This window comes from Mustela nivalis (genome assembly GCF_964662115.1).
Source record: "Mustela nivalis genome assembly, chromosome: X".
In the NCBI taxonomy this organism is placed as follows: Eukaryota; Metazoa; Chordata; class Mammalia; order Carnivora; family Mustelidae; genus Mustela; species Mustela nivalis.
Genome location: NC_139040.1, coordinates 25715508 through 25739895, shown reverse-complemented (window position 1 = coordinate 25739895; position 24388 = coordinate 25715508). Strand labels below are relative to the sequence as shown.

The following is a 24388-nucleotide window of genomic DNA, read 5'->3' as shown; positions in this document are numbered from 1 at the left end:
ATATGATTTAAAACAAGTTTTAGGCCCCAAATGTGGAAAGGCAAACCCCGTACCTCAGAGGACATATACAAGTCCACATAAAGACAAAGCACCAATGAAATGATTCACTCTCTCATCTAAGGCTCATCACATAAAAAAAATTTGGAACATGTTTGGACACAGACTAATTTTTTAAGGTTTTATTTATATGTGTGTGTGTGTGTGTGTGTGTGTGAGAGAGAGAGAGAGAGAGAGAGAGCACGAGTGAGACTGAGCATGAGCAGGGGAGGAGCAGAGGGAGGGGGGGAAGGCGACTCCCCAGTGAGCAGGGCGCCAGAAATCCCAGGACTTCGGGATCATGGCCCTAGTGGAAGGCAGATGCTAACTGATTGAGCCATCTAGGCGGCCTGGACATAGATTGATTTTTGTCCCTCGATCAGCCCTCTGGGATCTTGGCCAAGAAAGTAGGAAAAATCAGCATTTGCTCAGGATCGGGACTACTCAAGAGGACTAGGAAGAGTAGAAAAGGAGACTTGGCCCAGGCAGGTTTTTCACCAACTACTTTTGATTGTGAAGGACCTTCCCGGCTGTGCTCAGGAGTGACTCCCAGCTGAGAGTACCGGTAGTTTCTGTGTTTTGGTCTCAAAGCTTTTGGTTCTTTCATTCTCTGTCAGCATGTTTCTGGCCCACATGAGGGCCATGCACACCTTTGCCTCTATCATCAACACCTCTGAGGACTAGTGAAGCTAAGTCATCCCTGGTGGCCCCTGGGACAACTGCAGGAACGGAAGCATTAGCAAGCATTCCTGGCTGTGGGCCAGGGGCCGCCACCGTAGTACAACCCAGATCTTGCAAAGACCTCCTTCCAACTGGCCTCCCCTCTCATCCGAACCCTGTGTTGTGTTGCAGGGTGGGGGCGGGGAGGGGGATTGAACCTTGTGGCAATAAGCAAGCCTCTGAATTGCTGAGCTGGTTTTAATTGAAGTGTGAAAGGAGGTTTTAAGGCAGAGAGACAACATCCTGTTGTTCCGGCACTCCTCTCTCTTTTTCTGCACATCTGGCTGAACTGGGAGTCAGGTGGCTGACTTGGGGCCCGGTTGCAGCAGCAGCGGCCTCTGCCTTCCACTGTCCCACGCCTCAGTGGCCCTCGAGTCCAGCAGGTCATGGACGCAGTGGCTGTGTACCACGGCAAAATCAGCCGGGAGACGGGAGAGAAGCTCCTACTTGCCACGGGTCTGGATGGCAGCTATTTGCTGAGAGACAGTGAGACCGTCCCGGGCGTGTACTGCCTGTGTGTGCTGTGAGTACATCTTGGTGGCCACGGGCACCAGACCCACTGAGGGCTCTGGCTGGGGGTGCGGGCGGCAGCAGGCGATGCTGAGGCCTCCTTCTGTGCTCGTGAGACCTTGTCTTCCTCAGGTCCAGCCCAGGGTGGGCGCGGACTGGGCTTCGGGTTAGGCCCTTCATGGGGATTGCTCTCCCAGAGACTTCACTCTCCAGAAAGGCCTCCCCGGCTCCTTTGTGGCAGCGGCAGAGAATGCCCTTTGGGGTGGGGAGACGCAGCCTAGAATCTACCTTTGCTCTGAGAAAGATCTAGGCTCCCGATTTCCCGTTTTGACCTCAGGTGGAGGCCAGGGAGGTGGAGCCCTGGGGTGGTGGACGGGCCGGAACCGGGTCACTGGCTCCTGAGAAAAGGAAAAGGCCTCCCGGCAGATCTCTTTACATGGAATTGGAGGTGTACTCCCAAAGGAAACCATCACGTTCTGGGAGAGGAGGATGACCGAGAAACGGAATGCATTACTTGAAGAATGCAGTGCCGGTTAGGTTGGGGTGCAGAGAGGGGGATATTTGGAAGTCAGACTGCCTCTCTGGATCCACTCACTTCACTTCTTTTAGAGGAGCTGTGTGTGGGGGCCGGGAGTTTCAGAAATGGGACTCTTCTTGATAAAAAGCTAGGACTGACAGTAGTGGTGGAGGGCATGGAGGAAAAACACTCGTTGTTATGATTCAGCTTTGCCCTTTACCTAGGCATGCCTGAGTCTAACGCCCATTTTGAATCAGATGAACCTTCATCTTTGCTCCAGGGCTCCAGAATCAGGGAGATCTGAGACCTAATCCACTGCCAGTCTGATGGGAGGCTTGTGACCTTGGGGCAAGTTAACCTCTCGGTCTTCCAGTTTTCTTGTCCATAAAATGGGTATAATAATACGAACTATCTCATAGGAGAGTGTGATAATGCAGGTCAAGAATTTAACACTGGACTGGATGCATAATAAATGCTCAGTAAACGTAAGCTGTTGTTATTATTATTGTATCTGTCTTCAGTCGAGCTCTTTCAGTACTCACGGGGCATTTCTAAGGAAGGAAATAGCTTGATCACTTTTTGTCACACAAGAAACACCTGCACTGTGTAGTAGTTCTAGTCAGAAACAAAATGAAGGAGAATGCTCGGTAGTAATTTTGATACCTAATGATACACTGGAAGACTGTGAAATATTTTCCGGGTCAGTGAAGAAAGATCACACTGAGGCCATTATTAGATGATTTTTGTTGTCTATTTATTATTATTTTTTTCCATGGTCAAGCCATGTTGGTGGCAACTCTCAGGCCATGCTAAATACATTTATTATAAAGACTTTAAGAGAAATACGTGGAAGCAGGTGGATCTCTTGGGTTCAGATCTTTTTTTCTTCTTGAAGTACAGTTGACATACAATGTTATATTAGTTTCAGGTGTACAGCACAGTGATGTGACAATTCTATGCGTTACAAAATGCTCGCCATGATAAGTGTGGTTGTTATCTATCACCATACAAAGTTATTACAGTATTGTTGACTATATCCTCTATGCTATAGTTTTCATCTCATGACTTATTTTTTATTTTATAACTAGAAATTTGTACCTTTAATCCCCTTCACTTATTTTGTCCATCCCCCCCCGTCCCTCTCCCCTCTAGTGACCATCGGTTTGTTCTCTGTATTTGAGAGTATTTTGTTTTGTTTTGTTTTTTAGATTCCACATGTAAGTGAAATCATATGGTATTTGTCTTTCCCTGACTTATTTCACTTAGCATGATACTCTTCAGCTCCATCCGTGTCATTGCAAGTGACAAGATTTCATTCTCTTTATGGCTGAGTAATATTCCATTATATATATTATACCACATCTTCTTTATCCATTCATCTGGTGATGGACACTTGTTGCTTCTATATCTTGGCTATTGTAAATAATGTTGCAATAAAATAGGGGTGAATTTTTTTTTTGAATTAGTGTTTTTGTTTTCTTTGGGTAAATACCCTGTAATGGAATTATTGGATCATGGTATTTCTATTCCCTGTTTTTTTTTTTTTGTTTGTTTTGTTTTTTTTGAGGAACCTCTGTACTGTTCTCCATAGTAGTTAAACCAATTTACATTCCTACCAGAAGTGTGGAAGGGTTCACTTTTCTCCGCATCCTCACGGACACTTGTTATTTATTGTCTTTTTGATACTAGTCTTGGGCTCAGATCCTTATGATTTGTTTACATAATTGTTTTTCCCAAGTGGAAACTGGGGAAGGGCAGTGAAAGCCATCTAGTACACTGCGGCTCTTTTCTTATCAAAAGAGTGTGGAGGAATGAGTGGACAAGTGAAAAGGCTTCTTTAAAGAAGCTAAGAAAGGAGATAATGAGCCCCTTACCCTAGAGATAAAAAAGAAGCCTGGGCGGGAGAGTAAATTCAGACAGTGTGTGGTAAGAATGCACCTAAAGACTCAGCCACATTGGTACCTTTGTTGTTTCTCAAGCCTGCCAACTGTGTTCTTCTCCTAGGATCTTTACACTTTGTTACTTCTGCGTCTTGCCTCAGAGACCACTTCCTTGACCACCCTATCTAAATTAAGTAGCTTCTCCCTGTGCCTGCTATACTCTATGACTTTATTTTTCTTCAAGGAGCTTTAAACTAGCTGGCATTTGCTTGTTTACTTACGTATTGCTGTGTCCTTCAGCAAAAATGGAAACTCTTCTGCACCAGGAACACAACCTAGCACATAATAGCCATTATGAGGCATGTTATGAAGTACATAATAGACACTCAATAAATATTTTTAAATTAACAAATGGATTGCCAAGGCAAATACCCTTCTTTACTGCAAAGAGCTTTAGACCGATAATCAGGCCAGGCTGTGGGCTCTGGGGAGGTCACTCAGCTTCTCTGGGTCTTGATTTCCATACCTGTTAAATAGGAATCGTAATGTGTGCCTACCTTTTGTACAAGATCGCTGTTGGAAAAATACACAAAAGAGAAGACTACTTTTATCCCTTTGCCTATGTAGGCCAGGACCACATAAGGAATTAACTTAGGCAGAATGGGAAATTCTCAAACATGTAAGTTTTTACCCCAAGTGAATCTTGCATAAATGCAATTTTTATGACTCTAAGCTCTCCACGCAAACCTCCTTATGAAGTAGCAGAATTTGGTAGGCCAACTGGGAGTCTCCTAGCCAGTCTTTTGATGGGCACACTGGGACCTCGAAGTCTTAGATCTATTGCCAGGCTGTGCTACAGAGGAAAGACACAAGGATACATTGTCTTTTATGAGAGTTTCTCACTCTTCTTGAGCCAAGGGTCGCTTTTGATAAACATAAAAATTTCATGCCCCATTTTAGTACTACACTGTAGTAACAAAAATCAAATTTTATTTTGAAATAAACTACGTATTCATTCGAAACTAAAACTTGTGTGCTTATGATATGCAGTAGGAATAACAACGTAAATGGTGTCATATACACACGAACAAGATATAGCTCAGAATATTTTCTCATTCCATCTCTGGTTTTCTCCCATTATCCAAGAAGGCTTGGTTGAGCTTTAGTTTCTGTATTTTCATTGCAGAAATAATACATTATGTGTGCCTTTCAAAGGTTATTTTAAACGCTATTTTTAAACTGTGCTTGCTCCTTTCCCTGGTTCTGAGCCCCCAATCATGACCTTTAGATATGGCCTTTTCCTCTGTTCTGTTCTGGAAAATTCAATCTCATAAACTACTAAAGAAGTTTTCCATTTACAGAATTGCTCACCTTCCTTTAAAGTGAGTTTTCCTTTCAGGCATTTTCAACACATAAATGCAGATTTTTATATAATGAGTCTATTAAAATAAGTTCCCAACACCTATTCTTCTTATATAAAACCAGAAAAATGTAAGTCATGAAAATGAGGGAAATCATCTATAGTTTTATAACCTAAACATAGTTACTGTTGAAAATTAAGGGAGTTTCCTTCCATATTTTAATAAAATAATTTGCTTTCTAAATACATAAGTGCTTTTACAATATTGTATTCTATTGCATTTTCCACTTAACGTGAAAAAAAAACCTATTCTTATATGTTTTAAGACATTCTTTTTAATGGCTGCATGAGAGTTTGGCCAGTGATCGTACTATACTTTCCTTAACCAGTCATTATTTTTAGACATTTGAATCATTCCATTTTTCTTTGCTATTAAAATGTCATCATGATTCATATTTTAGTCCATAAATACTTCCTTGTATTTGTGCTTACTTCCTTATAATGAATTTGAGGTTGTGCAATTTCCAGGTCAGAGAACATTAACAGCTTAGGATTCCTGACATATACATGATCGCCAAATATTTTTCCTAAATTGTTATGCCAGTTTACATATATGTTCATCAGTAATGCACGAGAGTGTCCATTTCACTATGCCCTCCCTAGAAATGGGTATATTGTTAACAAAAATTCTTGAAGTTTGGTGCCTCACTCTTTCATATTTCTTTGATTAGTGAGTGTCTTTTATATAGTTGGTAAGCTGTTGTACTTCCTTTTTCATAAGTTGGCTCTTTGTGTGCTTTGCCATTTAACCATTTGGATTTTACTACTTTTCCTAACACATTATGAATTTTTATATACTAGTCCTTCATCTGTTGCAAGTATCTTTTCTCAGTTTGATGTTTGCCATTACTCTTCTCTGATACACAAGAAATTAACATTTTTAATAGTCAAATCTGTCGCTCATTTTCTTTGTGCTTAATTTCTTCCTTTGCTTCCTTCGCTTAGAAAGTTCTTTCTCTTCCAGAGATGCTATACCTCTTCACTTCAGTTTTCATTTTCAATTATGGTTTGGTTAGTTTACATTTTCTTTAATTCCATTTTTAATTCCGTTTTGATGAGAAAAGATCTAATTTGATTTTGTTTCAAAGTAGCTAACAATTGTTCTAATAGAATTCATAAATACAACTTCCATTCCCCATCAATTCCTAGCCTATTTTACTACATATTAAACTCTAACATATAGCAGTTAGTATTTCCCGTCTATTTGGCTCAAGTGATCTATTTATTCTTATATTACTAACACTATAGTATGATAATGTTTAATACACTTAAATAATTATTTGCTTTTATTTTTCCCACCCAAATTTTATTTTTAAGTAATCTCCACATCCAATGTAAAGCTTGAACGCACAACCTCGAGATCAAGAGTTGCATGCTCCACCAACTGAACAAGCCAGGAACCCGAATTATTTGCTATTCTTACTGTTCTTTGAAATGAAATGTGGAATAATCTTGTTAAGTTAAAAAAAAGTGCCATTGGGACTACATTAAACTCATTAATAAATTAAGGAATAATTGTCATCTTTAAAGAATGTAGTCTTCCGATCAAAAAATCTGATACATTTCTCCATTTGTTAATTTTTGAAATTTATATCCATCAGTTAAGTTTGGCAGTTTTCTTCCTATAGGTCTTGCACACTTTTGTTAAGTTTATTTCTAGTCATTGTATGTATGGATGTCCATGTCAATTATTTTTGTTTCTACTGTAAATGTAATTTTCTTTTTCTACCATATTTTTCTGTTGCTTAAGAAAACTACTGACTTAGCATATTTTTTTCTTGTATTCATCCTGTGTACTAAATGCTCTTATTAATGCAAATATTTTTTATTTTATTTTATTTTAGTGTAGTTTAGTTTATCCTTTTTTATTTTCTATGTATATTTTCTTCTCACTAAGATACACTTGAACTCTGACATTTCTTCCTTTCTCGCATATTTTTTCTTGTATTCATCCTGTGTACTAAATGCTCTTATTAATGCAAATTTTTTAAATTGTATTTTGAGTGTATTTTAGTGTATCCTTTTTGATTTTCTATGTATATTTTCTTCTCACTAAGGTACACTTGAATTCCGACATTTCTTCCTTTCTCATTCTCAATATAGACAGCCATCAGGAAAGTCCAAGATGCCCACTGGGGTAGTTTGATTGTGATAGGTAGAAAACCAACCTAAAATATTTAAAATAATTAGTTTGCAGAAATAGTTTATTTCCATAATTAGCATCCTTCTGTACATCTCTGACTTTGTTTGTTACCTATGTAATGGAAGATTTGGAAGCTGAAATGCTGTTATATTCTTTAGCTTCAAGGACACATAATGAAGTCATTTGACATATACGTCTTTAGATGAGAGAATAGTTATCTTTTTGTCCTTTGAGATTTAAGTGATAACTGGGAATAAAGAGTCTATCAAACCATTGAACTGGAGAAATGGGGGAAGGAACAGTGATGAAATAAAATCCCAGTTTATCAGAGTAATAGAGGGGAACGTTGTGGCAAAGAACTTAAAAGAATGAGAAATTATGTCTTAATTTACAGTTAGTTTTTTATTACAATTGGATATGTGTGTTGATACCGCACTTATCTTCATGATAATTTAGGTCATCAGAATTCGTTCGGATTTTCTGATACAATCCATTAATGGCAGAGCAAGCTTGAAACCCAACCTATGATTAAACTTGCATTGCATAAACCACCAAACGGACAGTTCACAGGCCAGCGAAACAAGTGCTGATTCTAGTTGACAATGTGAAATTAAAGGTGCAAGATTAGTCTGAGGATGACATTTGCTTAAGTGAAGGGAAAGTCTGGGTTAATCTTTTTTTTTTTTAATTTTTAAAAAAATTTAATTAATTAATTAATTAATTAATTAATTTATTTTGGGTTAATCTTTTTTGGGCTCTCCTCAACTGGCCTCTTTCCTTCAGCCCCTTCTTTCCCTCTCTCCCTCGGTGGACACTTCCAGCCCTGAAGCCAAATAGACTCCCTCCCTTTTTGATAACTGTGCTTTTTGAATCACTTTAAGACCAATTTATTAATTCATTTCTTCTGATATAAGAGAGAGGCAGCGTAGAAAGATGGTTAAGAGCTCAGATCTTTCATCCAGACTCTCTGGTTGCATCCCAACTTGACCCTATACTAGCTATTTTATCTCCGGCAAGTTAAGATTTCTGTATCTCAGGTTCCTTATCTGTGAAAAGGGAAATGATAAGAATAGCATTTCCCTCATAGGGTTAATAATCCTCAGATGATTATTACATGAGTTAATACAAAGTTAACATGTAGTAGGCATTAATATAAATAAGAGATCTACAAATAATTGCAATACAAAGTCAGAGCATCCTAGGAGTACATAAATAAAATGTGCTGTGGCAGTTCAGGGAAAGAAAATATTATATTTATTGTCATGACTCATTGAAACTGGTTTTACATAGTTTTCCCATCAGACTTGAAGCTGAATGACTTGATGGCTCTGTAAATTCAAGTTCAGTCTGAAAAAAAGAAAGATTGTCAAGAGGAAATTCAGAAATCTCTTGATTCAGAGTATAGTCTCAATAATGATGGCTTTGTATAAGATACCATTTTTCTGGGTTTAAAAGTTCTGAAATATTTGTTAAAAAATCAGTCACTAGCATGCTTTATTTGCAATGTCATAAAGAATCAGATGTAACTAAACTTTTTCTTTTGTGTAGTCCTTGAAGTGGTATGAAGAAGGAATTGATGTGGTTTTGTTAGTTCTAAACCAAGGTCTGTCCCTAACACTGACCCCTTGAGAAAATAAGAAATGTCAGGTTGCTTTCTTCTCATTCATTTCTAACCAGAGCGTTTTTTTAAGAGTTGAGACAGCTTTTGAAAAACTGAAGGCAAATTTTAATATTAGTTAAAAATAGTGTCAACAACAATAATAACAACAGCAACAAAAAGCCCCTACTGTTGTCTACTAATTATTTATTTTCTAGATTTTTTTTTCATGATAAATTTTAAATTCCAGGCTAATCAACAAGTCTGAAAAAGGATTTGGTGGAGGAAGGAATTTAAAATACAGAGCATTCTTGGTTTGTCTGTATTAATGGAAGGAGTCAGAGAAAAGATAATTCTAAAAGGGATGTAACAGATTTTAAACATAAATTATATTTTTCTGGTTTGTGCCTTAGACTAGATTTATAAAGCACCAAATTATAATTTTGTTTCTTTTTCTTTAAAAAAAGTGTGTGTGTGTGTATGTATGTATATATATGTATATATATGTATATATATATAAATTATAGATATATACTTATATAACTTTATAACATATACTTTTATAACTTTATAAGAAAAATTAATATGCAAAGATGAATTTATATTAGTTTAAATTTGCTTCTAGGCAAATTTATAGGTACAAACGTATAGGTACAGTTCTGAATAGTTGTAATCAGGGGGTGTCTCTGTGTGTCCACTTCTTTCATGTGCCATAATTTTATATTAACATACCCCATGAGGTTAACATTTTTTGAAGAATATAAGAGAACTCTAATACCTTTGCACTTCAGTATAATTTTGAATGGTTTTTTCTGTTACTATTTTCTTATTTTGCATAACATTCCTTATTTAGGGGTACTTAGGTTGATTCTCTTTTTTTTCCCCACCCTTAAAATAGAACTACTATGAAAATCTTTATGAAATTAATTTGTCCTTTGATTCCTTGGAGTGTAAGGAGATAAGCAAGGTCATTCATTAAGTAAAAAATATGCACGGTATTATAGCTCTTTTTATAACTTTATTCCCAATTTATTTCCTAGAACTGTTTTTTTAGTGGATAAGGAGAGAGTATATGTAGTTTGAAAAAAAACATTATCAATATTTTAGTTTAATTTTATATTTTAAAATTATTATTTAATAACCCAAGCTACAGAAAACAAAACCATGAAATTCTGTTGGAGAAGAGAAGTGCATGGTACAGAAACACTACTCAGTGAAGACAGAAGCAACTGGAAAGCTTCAGCTTGTATTTATTTATTTTTAAAAAATTTTATTTTGAAATTTAAAACAGTTTTATTAAATTATAGTTAAGATACAGGGTTATATCAGTTTCAGGTGTACAGTATAATGATTCAACAGTTCTATACATGACTCAGTGTTCCTTATGGTAAGTGTACTCCTAATTCCGAAAGCAGAGACTGAGTGACTAAGGAGGAGGTGGTGCAGAAGTACCCTAGGTGAGTTGAAGAAGCCAGCTTGACTTTGCAGAAATTTCCATCAAGGATCCCAGCAAGGTGTGGGCATTCTCTCTGCATTTTAATCAATTTACCTGTAACTTTAACGTTCTTGCAAACCACCTGGAGATCTTGTTAAAATACAGATTCTGAGTCAGCAATTCTGGGGCAAGGCTCGAGACCCTGCATTTCTAACAAGTTCCCAGGTGATGCTGATGTTATAACCCTGGCAATGTAATTTGGACGGCCGCGTTTTAGATCTCCTCCATCCATGACCATAGGGTAATGAGAGTTGAGTACAGGGGATTCTTGGTCACTTTGTGACTTGAAAGTGGAAGAGATGAACTACTGGCTTATTTGTGGGGTGAAGCAATTCTGCTCATTCAGAAATCTGAGGGGCGGGGGAGTAGGAAATTGTTAATATTAGATGGGTTAATCACGAGAAGTTTTAGTTGCCACTGACACCAGGTTGTTCAGAGACTGAAGGAGGTAAGGGCTTTTGAAGTGGTACTCAGGTTCCTGCTGCTTAACTGAAAGTGAGATAAGATCAGATTCGTTAGGAAACAATTTTCAAAACAGACTCATTTATTTTGACTAAATGAGGCTGAATGATAGTAGGGAGAGAGATTCTTTGTATTTTTTTAGAGATTCGCTGTTTCAGAAAGTGAAAACTGGTTGCTTACGATTTTGCTTGCCTCGTCGCTGAGATTTTAAATAATGCATTTCCACATCACCTCTAATGATATGGAATTACTGCCATTAATCGCTTCCCATTGGGAAATTGGAACCAAGGACCTATGCTATTTCTCTGCTTCTATCTCCATCTTGCTATGTGACGAAGAAAATCACTTAAAGCCTTATGTTTCAAGTTCCCATGGTGAAAAATGGAAATCAAAGCCCTTGCCTTGTTCCCTGTAGAGTACGTACTGTAACCAGTGGGCTTTGAGGTAGATTTTATTGCTTTAAAAAAAAAAAAAGACTTTAACAACGTAACATTATATATTTATTTAACATATTATATATATGCATGTATCAAGCTATTTTAGGTATGATCTAAATATGCTGGCAAAAATGAAATATTTTCTATAATCACACCAGCAATTAAATTGAATATTTTTGGTTTCACAAATTGAATGAACCTGATTGCAGTATTTTGATTTTTTTTTTTTTTTTTTGCTCTTTAGGTAATCACTACTGATGTATATTGATTAAAAATATAGTAATTTAATCCACATTTTAAAAAAGATTTATTTATTCATTTTTTAAAATTTCTTTTCAGCGTAACAGTATTCTTTTTTTTGTACCACACCCAGTGCTCCATGCAATACGTGCCCTCCCCAATACCTACTACCTGGTTCCCCCAACCCCCCCGACCCCTTCAAAACCCTCAGGTTGTTTTTCAGGGTCCATAGTCTCTCATGGTTCACCTCCCCTTCCAATTTCCCCCAACTCCCTTCTCCTCTCCATCTCCCCATGTCCTCCATGTTATTTGTTATGCTCCACAAATAAGTGAAACCATATGATAATTGACTCTCTTTGCTTGACTTATTGCACTCAGCATCATCTCTTCCAGTCCTGTCCATGTTGCTACAAAAGTTGGGTATTCGTCCTTTCTGATGGAGGCATAATACTCCATAGTGTATATGGACCACATCTGCCTTATCCATTCATCCGTTGAAGGGCATCTTGGTTCTTTCCACAGTATGGCGACCGTGGCCATTGCTGCTATAAACATTGGGGTACAGATGGCCCTTCTTTTCACAACATCTGTATCTTTGGGGTAAATACCCAGTAGTGCAATTGTAGGGTCATAGGGAAGCTCTATATTTAATTTGTTAAGGAATCCCCACACTGTTCTCCAAAGTGGCTGCACCAACTTGCATTTCCACCAACAGTGTAAGAGGGTTCTTTTTTTCCACATCCTCTCCAACACACGTTGTTTCCTGTCTTGCTAATTTTGGCCATTCTAACTGGTGTAAGGTGGTATCCCAATGTGGTTTTAATTTGAATCTCCCTGAGGGCTAGTGATGATGAACATTTTTCATGTGTCTGATAGCCATTTGTATGTCTTCATTGGAGAAGTGTCATATCTTTCTGCCCATAGTTCATATCTTCATATGAACTATATAGCTATATAGTTCATATGAACTATATATCTTCATAGTTCATATCTTTTCTGCCCCAAGTTCATATCTTCTGCCCATTCTTTGATATGATTATCTGTTTTGTGTGTGTTGTTTGAGGAGTTCTTTATAGATCCTGGATATCAGCCTTTTGTCTGTACTATCATTTGCAAATATCTACTCTATTCATTTGTGAGAGAGAGCAAGCAGGGGCAGAGGGAGAGAGAGTGAGAAAATCTCCAGCCGACTCCCCACTGAGCACAGAGCCAAACACAGAGCTCAATCCCAGGACCCCAAGATCACGACATTAGTTGAAACTGAGAGGTAGACACCCAACTGACGGAGCCACCTAGGTGCCCCTTAAAGACTTTTAGTTCTAAAGGGAACTGATGGTAAGTGAAGTCAATTGCTTGAGGATGACCCTCTGTTTAGAATGCTTTAGAATCATCTGTTCTTCAAAGTTTGAATACATTTATTTTTACCAGGGTTTAGCATGTATTCTTTTTTAAAAATTATTTAAAATTTTTTTTTAATAAACATATAATGTATTATTAGTCCCAGAGGTATAGGTCTATGAATCGCCAGGTTTACACACTTCACCATAGCACATACCCTCCCAATGTCCATAACCCCACCACCCTCTTCTGACCCCCCTCCCCAGCAACCCTCAGTTTGTTTTGTGAGATTAAGAGTCTCTTATGGTTTGTCTCCCTCCCTATCCCATCTTGTTTCATTTATTCTTTTCCTACCTCCCCAAACCCCCCACGTTGCATCTCCACTTCCTCATATCAGGGAGATCATATGATAATTGTCTTTCTCTGGTTGACTTATTTCGCTAAGCATAATACCCCCTAGTTCCAGCCACATCATCACAAAAGGCAAGATTCCATTTCTTTTGATGGCTAGCATGTATTCTAACCAAAAATCTATATTGACTTAAACCTGTGCCTAAAAATAACAATCAGAAAATGTTTAACATAAAACTCTTGATCCGGAGAATTTGATCCATATTCCTACTGATAATTTGAAATAATTCATGACAAAGTTTAACCTACTTTTCTATGAAGTAAAATTTGTTAGATTATAATCTATATCCATTACAATATGGGACCAAGAGCTAGGGCTCTAGAGTTAAATATGCCTGATTCAAATCTCATCTTTGTTGCTGGATCAGTAGTGTGGCTTTTGTTACTTAGATTCTCAAAGTCTTTGTGTCCTCATCTATAAGATTAATTTCACAATATAAAGCTCATAGGATTGTTGTGGGGTCCGAAAGTGATAATGCATGTGCTGTGGCCTGAATTGTGTACCCATCAAATTCATATGTTGAAGCTCTAACCCACACTGTGGCTGCATTTGGAGACAGGCCTTTGGAATATATTTAGGTTAAATGAGGCCATAAGGGTGGGGCTCTAATCCTAGGATTGGTAGCCTTATGAGAAGAGAGACACGTCTCTCTACATGCACACACAAGGAAAAGTCACATGAGCACACAGCAAGAAAGCAGCTGCCTATGAGCCAAGAGTGAAAGCTATGTTGCTAGCACCTTGATCTTGGACTTCCAGCCTCCAGAACTGTGAGAAAATAAATTTCTTTGTTTAAGCCACCCAGCCTATGGTATTTTGCTGTGGCAGCCAAAGCAAACTAATACAGCATCTATAACTCACGGCATCAATTATAGTTGTACAGTATGCTTATACAGTGCATGATGGTGGAGAATGTTTACCCCAAAGGACAAGCTGCTTTCAAGTGCTTTAGCGGGAGTCTTGTTCAATTAGCAATGATTGCACCTCGGATAAACCCCATTGGCCACCATACTGCCACTGCGCAAAGCTTAGCGGGAGTCTTTTTAAAAGTTTTATTTATTAATTTTTGAGAGAGAAAGAGAGAAAGAGAGCAAGTGGAGGAAGGAACAGAGGGAGAGGAACAAGCTCATTCCGTGTTGAGTGGGGAGCTGTACGGAGACTTGATCCCATGACCCGAAGATCATGACCTGAACTGAATCCAAGAGTTGAATGTTTAACCAACTGAACCACCGATGTGCCCCAGGAGTCCTTTCTAATTCAAATTTCTATTATTACTATATTATATTGTAAAGTAATCACAGTAGTAATACTATAGAAATATAGTATTATATTTATAATTAAATATTATTATTTCTCTTAAGTGGACCTGATAGTACATTATCCCAGTGAAATATTTTTCACCTTAAGGCTCTATATGTACTTAAAGGGGACACCTGGGTGGCTCAGTCGGTTAAGCGTCTGCCTTCTGGTCAGGTCGTGATCCCAGGGTCTCAGAATGGAGTCCCATGTCAGGCTCTCTGCTTGGCGGGAAGCCTGATCTCTCTCTGCCTGCCACTCCTCCTGCATGTGCACTCTCTTTCTCTCTCTCAAATAAATAAAATCTTTAAAACATAAGACTACACTTCCTCCAATCTATTTAATAATCCATGGTTTTTACTAATTATAGCAGGTCTCTAGTTTCTTTCTGTCCAGTCTCTCAACTAGACAAATCCTTAAGAGTGTGAACTCCCATATTTTAAAAAAGGGAAAAGATAAAAGAGGCTCTCTAAAAACAGTGATTAGCCAGATATAATACGCAAGCAAGTTCGATCCCCCATGCTTTTCTTCCTATGAATGCAATGGTGCCATATAATGTGTGTCCCTGTATATGTAACATTTATGTGGAATAGTCAAGCTCAAATTTAGAGCATCTGTTTACCTTTTGGAATGTTTCAGTAACTGAAGTTTATTCTTTCACAGGTATCAAGGTTACATTTATACATACCGAGTGTCCCAGACAGAAACAGGTTCTTGGAGTGCTGAGGTATAGTTCTTTTATTTATTTTTTGCTTCTGGGGGTATCAGAGGGGTGTTTTAAATTTAGCCTGGTTTTTTAAAAGAGTTGTCAAATCCTACGTTCCCCAATATTCATCAGATTCAAATCACTAAAGCTCCAACCCAGAATTGTTCATGGATCATTAAAAAGGCTTTAGATAATTTTTGTCCCAGTTCTGTTCAGCCACCATTGTATAGAATGATCTCACTTTGGAGAAAATATTTAAAAAATTGAAGCATTGTGTCAAACTTTTAGTGCCTATGCGAAATTTTAAAAAGCATATACAAAATGTGTAAAATGGTTAAATAAGCAATTATTTACCGAATGGTACCAATATGAACACTGGTTCTATGGTGGATTAAAAAACACGACTCTTGTTTTCTAAGAGCCTCTAAAACACTTGGGGAGATACGATACGAATTAAATAGTGATGTGAGAGCTCAGAGTTTGTCATCAGGTAGATCTGGGTTCCAGGTCTGGTCCCCCCTCCTCCTCACCTATGACCTGGAGCAGGTTACTTAGCTCTTCTTTGAACAATTTCTTCATCTGTAAAATGAGCCTAAAAATAGTGCCTTACTCATAGGTCTCATTTTGAAGATTAAATGGGATAATGCATGTAAAAGAAAGCTCTTAGCCATGGGACCTGATACATAGAAAGCCTTCAAAATGTGAGCTCACCCAAACTGCTGGACAATATGATTGTATATGGTCAATTGCTATATTATCTAGCATAGGAGTTCAAAGAAGGGAGGATTTTCCAAGGATTAGTAATCAATATTGCTCTTTGTGTGGAAGTAAGACTCCCAGCTGGGCCATGTGGAAAGGACACGGGCAGGCAGAATAAAATTAGAGGGAACATCGCAGTGGTTTTAAAGGTGTGCTCTGCAAAATTCTAAGGTTCTTCCACTGGGGTGCCATGGGGTGGTGGGGGTAGGGGGTCAGAGGGAGAGGAGGACAAATGTGAGTATGCTTTTGGGTGCCCACTTCATCTTTGATCTGAACGGTTTGCTTTTGTTTTGCTTATCAACTGGGGCTCGAATAGGAATTCATTAGAAAAATGGGCTCTGATGGCTTTGAAAACATTGAAAGTCACCATACCATTGCACGTAATGCCTGCAGAGTGAATTTATGTCCATGTACCAAGTTAGGATCTCACATCTTATCAATGTAGAGGCCTCTACAACTGAAACCTTTGACCTCACATGCTTTCTCGGATTTCTGAGTCTTTAAAAACAGACTGTCTTTATGATGAAAGCACTTTATTATGAGCTGTTTGAAAACATAAACGTGAATATCAACCTCTGTTAATAACTCAATCTATACGCTTAAGAAATTCTAAAGCCTAGACTTAAAAAAAATTAAAATAGCTCTAACATTTACAAATTCATCAGTAAACTAGAAAGCCCAAGTTGCAGACTACAAATGTTTTGAACTACAGAGAAGAATTAGGGCAAGTTTTGAAACATGTTCTTGCTTTATATCGTAAATAAATAATTCATTAATAATAATTAATTATGATTAATAATTAATTTATAATTATCTGTGATAATTAATGCTGTAATACTAATTAGAGGCAAAGCCGTAACATTTCTAATCAAAACGATTTATACCCATTTATATTTTAAAATTCTCTGCAGCACTGCAGAGCGGATTGAATAAGAAATTAAATTTCATTTATCATGAAGAATAGTTGTGTGTGATATATACATATATATTTGCATATACTTTGATTAGAAATAGCCTTTCTCCCTAGAGAAGTAGCCTTCGGCTGCTGAAGAATATTCTTTATGGAAAGGTTCTTAAATTATTAGAGTTTAGCTAATCTTGCCTTTAAATTTGTTTAAAATGTTATACTTAGGTATAACATTATAGGTGGATTCGTACAGGCTTGTGATCATGTTAAAGAAGAAAGAACATAAATGTCCTTTCATCCTGTTGTCTGGTCTAACCCCGTTTAAACAATAATATTGTAATTATCTGCACCAAGAGAGCAGAAGATTGGCATGTTTTCTCCAAAGGGAAAACAGTTTTTTTAAAAAATGCTTTAGATTTATTTTTGAAATGCATATTGCATTTTTTTCTATCTACTAAATTTGCTTTCTTAGTTATGTTTTTGCAAAGGGAATATTAAACTAGTGTGTGTGCTCAGAGCTCATATCACCTGAGTGGAAGAAATTTCTCCAGAGCATATTGAAGACCAGCTGTGATCCAAAACATGTTTCCATGGATAACTAAGAGGTGGCAGTATGGGATGTGTGCAAATTCGAACAATAGCTGAGTTCAGTGACAGAATGGGAATTGTCAGTGGTATAATTCTTGTGGTAAATGTATTTTCAAAATTGGTTAAATGACAGATATTTATACTGCTTTTTGGATCAATTCTTTAGTTTGCCACAATGCAGGAAAAATCATGGCAGTAACACTGTATTTTTTGGAAACAAATCTGGAGCCCCCAAATTATGAAAGACAAATATTATGTGAATATCTACTTTTAGATAGACTTTTAGGTTTTATCTCATGAGACTCAGGCTAAAATTTTGCTAAATTGTTGATTTAGAGAATTCTACACATAGTCAACTATGATTTATTAATATGTGCATTGTCATCAGTATCTTGTAAAAAAAAAATCTAACCTCTCCCTGTGGACTTCAGTGCCTTTGGGCTTTTCTGGATATTTGATCATCAGTGGATCAGTAGATGCTAAATAATTTTACTTACTAACCTAAGCAAAACACAATCATTTAGGAAAGTCATTTGCCAGTGACACATTGCATCCCATGTTCAAACTGTACATCCAGTGCTATTATTCCTTTTTGTTAGTGTGGATAATCAAGTGTTAACTGCATGTAAGTCCCCATAAAAAGATGCTTCTGTTGATAAATGGTTTTACAAGCCACAAGAACAGCTAAAAAGATGTGTGGTTTGAAATCTTTCCACACTGGGGGAGTGTACAGTTTCTTTTCTGGTTGGTGACTCTAACTTCTCTAGAAACTCTTTGGTCTTACCCTCTCTGTTGGTGAACTCATTGCGGGTATTGGCCTGAAAGAAGACTGGGTGCTGGGATCTAGAGCCAGTTCTGCTTCTGGTTATCTGTGTGACCTCGGGCAAGCTGAATTATCCCTTTGCATTTCCCTTTTTTCCTTCCTTCCTTTCTTCCTTTCTTCCTTCCTTCCTTCCTTTTTTTTTCTAGTAGGCTCCATGCTCAGCATGACCCCAGCACAGAGCTTGAACTCCCAGCTCTGAGATCAAGACCTGAGCTGAGATCAAGGGTCGGTCGCTCAACTAACTGAGCCACCCAGGCATCCTTGTATTTTCCTTTTCTTATCTGTCAAACGGGAACAAGCAAATCAGCCAAATCACTGCCGATTTATGAGGAAATAGCGTAGGCAAATGATGGGAAAGTGTCTGGAATTGAAAAAGTGCTGTGAGAAAGATACAAGGAGGTATTTTGTGCTTCTGACCTACCGTGCAATTTAGAGATTCTGTCTTGGAGCCAAAGAATTGTTTGGAGCTCTGTAAGAACGGCCATGGTATTTTGGATGAGGTCTCAAGTCGAGTTCTGGTTCTTTTTTTGGTTCGAGTTCTGGTTTTTTTTTTTTTTTTTTTTTTTTGGTTTTGTTTTGCTTTGTTTACTTTTTTTAGAAGGGCATGGGGAAGGGAAGAGGGAGAGGGAAAGAGAGAATCTCAAGCAGAGTTCTTGCTGAGCACGGAGCCCAATGCAGGGCGCTATGCAGGGCTCCATCCCAGGGCCCTGAGACTGTGACCTGAGCCGAAACCAAGAGTTGGCCATTCAACTGACTGAGCCACCCAGGTGCCCTCAGTTCTGGGAAGGTGTGTTGACCATAGGGGTGGAGCGGAGAGGGAGAGTGTTCTACATCTACAGAGGCTCCGAGCTGTGTGAGCCTCTGAGAGGACACTAATTTAAAGCTAAAAAGAGCTTTTTCAGTGCTTTCAAAAAAAAAAAGTTACTTGCCCCAGTGTAGGAAATGACTGCGAGTTACTATGGACAGCGTGCCGTCTTTAGCTTTTAGTCTAGTTGGCGGAGGTTTGTATGCCAGCCTTCATGTTTTCTCATTAAATGCTAACAAACAGCTCCCTCCTCAAAAATCTTCCAGATGGAATAGCTGAGAAACAGCTTTCAACAACAACAAAACAACAACAACAACAACAACAACAAAACTAGTCATTGTTCAATTGCTTATAGCAATACTATTTTATTTTATGTAAAATGACAGTTTTGAGCTGCTGCCTAAAGCTGGGCTCATAAGCTTTTGCAGGAAATTGTTGTTTTCAGCAGTGCCTTCACAAGAGAATTGATGTCAGGAAAGGAACACATTTTAATAGTCACTTGCAAATAATGATCTCTTCAAAAGCAAACAAATAAATAAAGGTGACCTTATAGAGTCTTTCATTTTCGCGTCATAGAGAAAACCTTGTCATGGTGAGGAGTTGGCAGAGAGCAATTTTGGGGAGTATAGGGAAGTTTCCCCGAGGAGGAAAAAATTTTACATGAAGGATGAGGCAGGATGCATTGTGAGTTGAGAGTCGGGGGACTACCTAGCTATGTGTTGTGTGTATCGTTAACGGGCAATTTTTAATTTCCTGTGTAGCATTTTTACTGTGGAATAATGATGGGGAGGCTGGCTTGCTGTTGTTGGTTTGGTTTTTTAGGCTTTTTATTAATGACCTATATGATCTGTGTTTCCTTCTGTGTTTAACTGCATCGTCTCTGTTGGTGCATTCATTGTGGGTAATGGCCTGTATACCCTTAGAGGCTCGGGATGTGTGATGGGTAGCAGGCAGGAAGGCCTGGGTGAGGAGCAAGAGCTTGTACAAACTAATACCACCCTTGGGAGAGCTGAAATGACAGCTCATTAGCTCCTCTTGCAGGGAAATTCAGCCAACCAAAGTAAGCTCTTCTAGAAATGTTTTTCCTTCTTCCTTATGTTTTCAACTATTTGAACAAGTTACACACGTGTTACCTCTCTAAGCCTCCCCCCCCACACACATTTTGTAGGCCTCTTTGTGTCATTAGGAGGTAGGTGAATAATTTGCTTGGCCTTTTATTTTCCAGACAGCTCCTGGGGTTCATAAAAGATTTTTCCGGAAAATAAAAAATCTCATTTCAGCATTTCAGAAGCCAGATCAAGGTATTGTAATACCTCTGCAGTATCCAGTTGAGAAGAAGTGTTCACAAGGTGCTACAGGTATGGTTTACTGTTACTTTTCTACAGGGCTTGGCAGCTCAGGGTCATGAGTCAACCTGTTCATAAATATATGTTTATGGGACGTTCTGTAAGAATCATGCAGTGGGGAAGTAGGTGTTACCAGCCAATGGAGCGAGAGGGAACTATGCACACGCTATGATTTCAATCTGCTCTATTGTAAACTTTTAATAAAACTCCAGGAACATATAAAGAATTTGATGACATTTAAATCCTTCTTTTCCCATCTTGGTCTCCATTGTCCCTTTTGCCAAAACAGAAGTACCATTTCACTTCACTAACTCAGACACAAAACGCCTGAAAGATGGGACTTACACAGTTCTGAAAACACCTGGGCCGTCCTTCACCTTTGCCTAGTAAACTGCATTTTTCCTTCGGGCATGGAAAGGCTAGTGTTAGAGTGGCCCACGTGATCGTCATTTCTGAATTGGTGGTGCTTGAATTAATGACATTTTATGGTAGCGAAGGAGACATAATCAGTACACGTTGTCATGCTACAGGCACGCGTTGCTAGTATCTCCTGAGCAAAGCTATGTTAGCGTATGTATCAAGGGGACGACAGATGACTGGACAACGTTTGCAAATGCGTGATTGTCTATTCATCTCCCGAAAGGGGTTAATCACTTGGTTGGAGTAAGAGGATATGCCTAGATTGAAACAATAAATATTTATGATTAGAAAAATGAGATGTTATGTCCTGTTTTGACAGGGACCCAGGCTCAGGCATAAACTGACAATTAGACTTAAGTGCTGAATTAAATTAATGAGTAGTTAGCCTTTATAATAGAGATGTAAATAGATCGCCAACTTACAAATTACACATCACAATTACAAACTGTTCTTTTCTGCTCCGTATTCCATTCTTTACAATTCAGTTTTAAGTACTGGTTGCTTGAGCTATATCACTGGGCTATATCTTTGTGAGCTTTATGCCATTGGAAATTTTATGATTATAAGTTCCAGTTAACCTGTGATTTTAATAGCTTGTAAGTTTATTTTTTTCTTGATTTTTATTATTATTTTTCTTTAGGGAGAAGAGAAGATCCTGATGTCTTCCTGAAAGCACCGTGAAGAAAAATCAAATACCTTGTACTTTATTTTCTATAATTTAAATATATGCTAAGTCTTATATATTGTAGATAATACAGTTCAGTGAGCTACAAATGTATTTCTAAAACCATCATAGTCCTGTAATGCAAGTATCTAGCGTGATGTAAAAGCTGAAATGGATTTTGCCGATAATGTGGAGCTTTGAAATAAGGTTATTTTTCAGTATTATTTACAAATAGGAAATGATTTAAAGCATAATGATACTTTATAAAAGATTAATATCAATTCTTGCCAAATAGAAATAAAAAAATCCTGTTTTTTCTCAAACGCATCATTTTTTAGTGAAATATTATTTGACAGCTACTGATTTTAAAATGTCTTTCTTGATTAGATGGCAGGAAGCTGGTTTCTCGTCCCTCGTCTTTGTCATGTGTGGTTCTAATTAAGTATCACGCTCTCCACTGGCTATGGTGTTGTAGGGTGTTTGAGGAGTTATGAAGTTGTGCGCTGTGTGTTAAAAAAAAAAAGTACTGGATAAAGAAGAAAGAATTTCTGTTTAATTTTAAAAGCAACTTTTTTGCCTAGTGTTCTGATGTTGGATAGCAGAATCCACAGACCAGTCTGAAGTTTAAAAAGCCCGTAATTTAAAATATGCTCTAAACGTTGATTACATTTGATATTACAGGATTTTTCATCTACCTCTACCCCAGTTGTTGGTACTCCGTGTAAAACCTTATTTTGAAAGGGAACTTCAGCAGCTGTGCTCACGAGTAGCTGATTTACAAGTGATCTCCCGATGAGGTAGCCTTATGGGAGCCCTGAAAACCTTATGCTTGTGTTGTTTATTAACAGTTAGCTCCAAGTGATGGCAACCTAAGTGAGAGCCAAGATTTTACACAGTGACAGATATTTATAAATTTTTTCTCACACGTATATCCTTATGACTTTTGTGATTTGATTATACATGAAGTTGTTTCAGGGCTCCTAGAATTCAACAAACACAATAGGCACTGGGGTAGAGAAGTAAAAACACCCAGCCCCCTGGGCTCAGGCAGCTCCATCTCTAGTTGGACAAGAAAACAGTAACAATTAAAAAAAAAAGTAACACAAAAAAGAGCAAAAGATGTCCTTTAAAGGGGATAAGCACATGCTAAATGAGGTTCTCAACTGTGAAGGTGGATCTGTTGTTAGAGGCAGAATGAGTCAACACAAATATTCTGGTCCGTGGTCTGGAGGAAAATGCTAAATTCTATTGTAAACTAATACATTGGCATTCTGGGTTGTGCAGGAGTGGGGGTGAGCTGGATGAACTGCCGAGAGACAGAGCTACTCTCCGTGCACTGGCAAGATCTGGTGTCTGAGTATTTAAGATGGTTGCAGTGGGAGTGCAGAGGTGGAGTTGGGCTATAATAATGTATTATGGGCCTTTTACCATTTCTAGAAAAAAAGGCATTACTTTAACTTTGCAAAGGAATTCAGAAAGCCAACTTTCAAAACAAAATGCATATGTTTAGATAATTTTTCCTTTTTTGTAGCTTGGGTTTAAATTTTAATAGGTGTAAATAATTTTCACCCTCTCTGACTTGTTCTTTCTGTAATAATCCCAAATATATGAATTATGTTTGCATGTTTCTTTACCAGAGTCTTTTTTGAAAAAGCTTTTTTGAATCGTTAATGATCTTTCATATTTCAATAAAGTGTTTGAAAGCTTTACTTACCTAATTTGTCTTAAAATATTTTTTTAAAATATTCAGAGATGGGGCGCCTGGGTGGCTCAGTGGGTTAAGCCGCTGCCTTCGGCTCGGGTCATGATCCTAAGGTTCTGGGATCGAGCCCCGCATCGGGCTCTCTGCTCAGCAGGGGGCCTGCTTCCTCCTCTCTCTCTGCCTGCCTCTCTGCCCACTTGTGATCTCTGTCTGTCAAATAAATAAATAAAATCTTAAAAAAAAAAAAAATAAAATATTCAGAGATAAGTGCTATTAATATATTACACAAAGCATTGGTGAAAGCCACTTGATCTTACTGGACAGGTTCCTTGAAAAAGGTAAGTTCTTTTCTGAGTCTGCTACTGTCAAACTTTCCAGTTGATGTGCCTATCCACTGTCTTCTTCTGCTGGCCTTTTACTCATAAAGTTTTTTTCACTTTTTCTCTCGCGGCATAAGCATTCTTGTTATTTTCCAGTACATAATAGCTTGCGGCTTTACAGAAAGGTCATATCCTTGCCATATCTAAAATATTGCCATGCTAACATATACCTGTAAGATGCTGAGTCAAGATAGAAAAATGCACATATATTTCCAAGTGTACACCTTTCTTCAGAAAAAAAGTGTGTCAGCAAGCCCACAAAGAACATGACAGTTTATCAAACACTCATTCATTTCCTCTGAGTTTGTTCTTAAGAGATAAGGTCAGGAAGGGAGACAAGCTTAGGTAATTGTCAGTTTGGCTATTACAAGCAAGTAAGCTTTGTGGTCGTACACAGGTAGAAGAAGTCTACAGAGGATGCCTCTGATTAAGCTTCCTAGTATAAATGAATTTATAAATGAATTGAAGATATTATTTGTGGTAGAACGGATAGAGAATTAAAAATGTGAGAAATAGTTTTAAAATCTGTTAAGAGGGTTTAGACATCAGCTCACGTTTTATTTGAGTCACTTTATTGAGTTCAGAATCCAGAATCTATTAATAATAAAATCCAGATTTGCCCTTGAGCATTTCAAGGTTACAAGATGCCTAGTGTTCCTGTTAGAGAGCTATAAATTCAACATTGTCGCCTATGTTTGTCCTCACAGTAAATGGGATACATTATTTTAGAGTTTGCAGCTAGAGGTGAAGTTAAACTACCTACTTTGGGAAATTTCATAGTCTGGG

The 24388-nt window shown here is 37.9% G+C and overlaps 1 protein-coding gene across 1 annotated transcript; it reads left to right on the top strand.

Annotated features, from left to right (window-relative positions):
* The first annotated feature begins 275 nt into the window (after nt 1-275).
* SH2D1A (SH2 domain containing 1A) lies at nt 276-23229 on the top strand. The gene is made up of 4 exons (XM_082716743.1): nt 276-1279; nt 15166-15229; nt 20316-20448; nt 21497-23229. Exons 1-4 carry the CDS (start codon nt 1143-1145, stop codon nt 21535-21537), a joined length of 375 nt encoding a protein of 124 aa, XP_082572869.1. The 5' UTR covers nt 276-1142; the 3' UTR covers nt 21538-23229.
* Nucleotides 23230-24388: the final 1159 nt, after the last annotated feature.